At 35.8% G+C, this 4182-nt stretch overlaps 1 protein-coding gene across 1 annotated transcript; it reads right to left on the minus strand.

Annotated features, from left to right (window-relative positions):
- Window positions 1-1574: 1574 nt before the first annotated feature.
- On the minus strand, window positions 1575-3692 carry LOC136886775 (uncharacterized). Its single transcript, XM_067159581.2, has one exon. The coding sequence runs from the start codon at window positions 3690-3692 to the stop codon at window positions 1575-1577; it is 2118 nt and encodes a 705-aa protein (XP_067015682.1).
- Between the last annotated feature and the right edge of the window lie 490 nt (window positions 3693-4182).

Genomic DNA, 4182 nt, shown 5'->3' on the forward strand with positions numbered 1-4182 from the left:
ATTAACGGTACTGAGTGATCAGACGAGTACTACCAACTTAACACCGAATCGTGAGGTAGTAATATCTGGTGAGGCTAGGCCCCGATGGCCCTTATACAGAAATTGCTCCTGCTTACACTATTTAGAGATATTCACCTCCACTATGATTAAACTTCACTACTACATTCGATTAACAAAGACCTATTTCACCATGCTCTTTATTCTTGCATAGAAAAATATCATACACATACAAAAATCTAATCTACTTAGAGTACTGAATAATGTACATTATTTATGTGATAGAGGTTTCAATTAAAGCTTCACCATGCAACACTGAGAAACATTTACACACACATAAGTGCTTTGAGACTGAATGTAAATTACACATAGAAAAAAGTCAGTCTCACAAAGATCAGTTCATAATCAGAGGTGGCTTATGATCGTTTCTTTACGTAGCCTACCTTACCATTGATTGTTAGCTCCTGTCATTAAAACATGACTCACAATCATACACAAAGAAGTGCATTCTGAGCATGTAAACTAGGGTTGCCACTTGTTAGAATTTAAGTGGTTAACCTGGGAAGAAAGACGGCAAGTTTTTACCATCACACAATCTCTTATAGCCATGCTTCAGACAATGAGATTCCGTTCTTCTGTTAGAATTAATTTCTTATCTCTTATTCACATGCTTTATAGGCTACCATTCTATATAGTCTCCCAACAAATATAATTTGTATAAAATTTTGAAAATCTCAGATTTATTTTAGGAAGATATTCCTAGGAACAAAATTTGTTTTTAATGTTTCTAGCAAGAGTTCTTTTATTCTTGCAGAGCCTATTGGCAAAATATGACTACGTATAAAAATCAATCTTTATTTCTGGTTAAGGACAATAATATAATATAACAGTTTTAGAAACATACACAAAAATAACAGACAGTACTATTCAAATAGGAATTTTTATACATAAAATACAAAAAATGAGAGTAAATGATACATAATTCAGTAAAAGAACTCTTGACAAGTCATATAAAATAAGTGCAGTGAAATGTGCACCTATACAATAAGGATAATTCTAGTTTTGATCAGAATGTAAACTTCGAAATCTCAAACATTTCTAATAGTTTTTAAACTGATCAGCATAACCCGTCTCAGTAATTGTATGCATATAGAGTGCATCAGAAGGGACAAACTTCATCAGCAAGTTTTGAGTAAAACATTGTAGAACAGATTTCAACAATGCTTAACCCACAAGGAACTTCATGAGTAGGACTTCTGAAGTCTGTCATTTCCGTGCTTACTATGAAAATAAACTGTGAGTATTTAATTACTTTAACTCCCCTCAGTAATATAAAAATATGAATCGCTTTGTCATCAAAACAACCATACTTGGTACGTTAAGTTATCACTGACTGAGAAGCCTGAAGTTAATACGAATAAAGTGAATGGTGAGATATTCTTCAAGAAACAATCCTTTTTATTCGACAAATCACCATGCTCTATATATATAGATTCAGCTCGTGAATCCCTTTGACCACTGCTGTTTTACCAAGTAAAGCTAACATTGTGGCAACCCTAAATTACATTACGTATACTTCATGGTAATATCTCCTCTGCTCGTGAGAACACGGCTTGGGAAGATGCAGATAACCCAAATTCCCCCAACATTGAAGGTTCTTCTCCCCCATTCAGAATGATCTCTTGATCATCTGCTGTTTGGAAACCTGCAGACAACATAGATTCCACAATCTGATTTAACTGACTTTTATTAATTAATGAATTCCTACCGTTTTCTTCCATGAGACTTTTCTCATTGCTGACGACTTCAATAGTCTGTCCAGGCTGTTGCATCATATCTGCCGCTTCCTCTTGACTCAAAACTTTGTAGGTCCCGTCTGGAGATGTACACACAAACTGGATATCGTCGTCATTTGAGACAAACTCCATTAGTCCTGCCGTTGCTGAATCCTGCTGGTAAGAAGACGACTCAACAGGATCCTCTTTCTGGATCATGCTGACTGCTTTTTCAAGCAGAGCATCTGCTTCAGTCTTGTATTCTTCCTCGCCGTCCAACATGCTACCATTCCTGTATAAGAAATGGCTGCTATGAAGCGATCTCTTCAGTTCTCCCGATGATGTTGCTTCCATGCTCGGTCCGTTCTGAAGACTTTCAAGAGGTGGAGCATTAAAATTATGGTTACTATCCGGTGATTCTACTGATATTGTGTAATTACCATCTGGAGTTAATTTCTGAATTACTGTGGCTACTATTGGAACCTTAATTTGTAAAGCTTTAAGAGAACTTCCATTTCTAGAATTATCAGAATTTGGGAACACAGTTATGATATTTGCAGACCGTAAATCATCAGCTGTTGCAGGCAATAATATATGTTTACCATTAGAAGTCATCATTACTTTCACTAGAACTGGATTGCCTTTCACAAGTTTAAGTAAAGCAAAAGGAATTTGTCCTGTTTGTCTAGTGACAGTCATTGCCTTTGTTGTGATGGGATCAATAACAACGCCTACAGAAGTACTATTCTGATCCCTGTCATGGTGACTAAATTCATTTGGAATAATTTTGTGATTCTGAATAAAATTTTCATGTAGACCATTTTTTAAATCATGTTTATGTGGCAGGTTAGGGTAGAGTGAAGTGTATAAGTCTTGTTCCCTCTGTCCTCGAATCTTGAAGCCATGTTTGTACTCCTCGTGAGACTTCAATGCATGTTTACGTGGGAATTCTAAATTACATAAAGTACAGATGTACCGCTTATTTCCGTGCGAGTGTGCTTTAAGTTTGTGACACATTAAATTTGACATCTGATTGAATCCTTTACCACATGACTCACACTTATAAGGCCTTTCATTTGTGTGTGTAAATTTATGGTTTCTCAAATTCCCCTTTTGATGAAACCCCTTCCCACATATTTCACATTTGTGAGGTTTATCATCAGAATGTGTTTTCCGATGGGATATCAAAGTAGAAACTCGGTTAAAAGTTTTTTTGCAAAGTTCACAAACATAAGGTCTTGCATCACTGTGAATAGCTCGATGCTGAGAAAGAGTGCTCATTTGTCGAAAACCTTTTCCACATGTTTCACATTTATAATTTCTCTCATCAGTATGTGTTGGAAGATGCCTCATTAATGTGTACTGATGTCTGAATTCTTTACTACAAATACCACATTCCCATATTTTATGGGTTTTACCTTCTTTTTTTAAGAACTTAACATAGTGAGTGTGTGTTCGAGGATCATCTTTTGTAATTATTTTCTTTTTACAATTCTCTTGATCTTTTATCATATTGAAATGTGATTCATCAACAACCCTATAGCTAATTTGACTTTTACGACCTCGCACCATGGTGGTGAATTTCTTTATCTCTATAGGAACAGCTACATTCCCCATTTCTTCTTGACTACCATTTAATTCATCCCTAATTTCTGTATGAGCAGGGACATCTGCAGCACCATCTTCTGCTTCTATTACTTCATTTATCATATCAATTTCTGTGTCAGGTTCAATGATTGGGAACATACTCCTAGTTTGTTCTCCAGATTCCAATGTATCTTTATCCTGTCCTATGCCAACACTAGAGGACCCGTTCTTCGGAAGCTCTTCGTCAAAAAAGTATACTTCTTGAATACCTATGAGTTCTTTTTTTACTACTGGCTGCGATACTGTCGAACTACTTCCTACACTACAACTCATATCCATAGACATTCAAAATATATTCAGATATTTAGACGCTCTTTCATGGTCCTTATTCGCCCTAGCTACGAAAGGCAATGGATTTCTCTACGTTTTCCTACGGGAATTAGACATCTAAGTACGGTTATTATGTTGTAAATTCAATATTTACGTGATATAAATACGTAACTTAAATACTTTACGTGAAATTCAGCGCACAAATTCACTCATTTGTCGGTCGTTCCTCTTCATCCAATTTTGTTTTTAAACAATAGCAATCGAAAAGGTACACAGCCATCTATATCACCACTGCGCGATCAAACTAGTTTTAAAGTAACCTAGATGTAAACTAATCGATCATGTATTGTTGCCTTTATTTCTTTTTTTTTCAACCCAGTGGAAGTTCTGCGCATCGAACTGACCCCTTAGGCGGTAGGCAATCTTAAGAATACCCCGCTTTTAAACAGTCAAATAAACTCTTTGAATGACAATGGAAATAACTGTATGTGAG

This window comes from Anabrus simplex, chromosome X (genome assembly GCF_040414725.1).
Source record: "Anabrus simplex isolate iqAnaSimp1 chromosome X, ASM4041472v1, whole genome shotgun sequence".
Classification (NCBI taxonomy): Eukaryota; Metazoa; Arthropoda; class Insecta; order Orthoptera; family Tettigoniidae; genus Anabrus; species Anabrus simplex.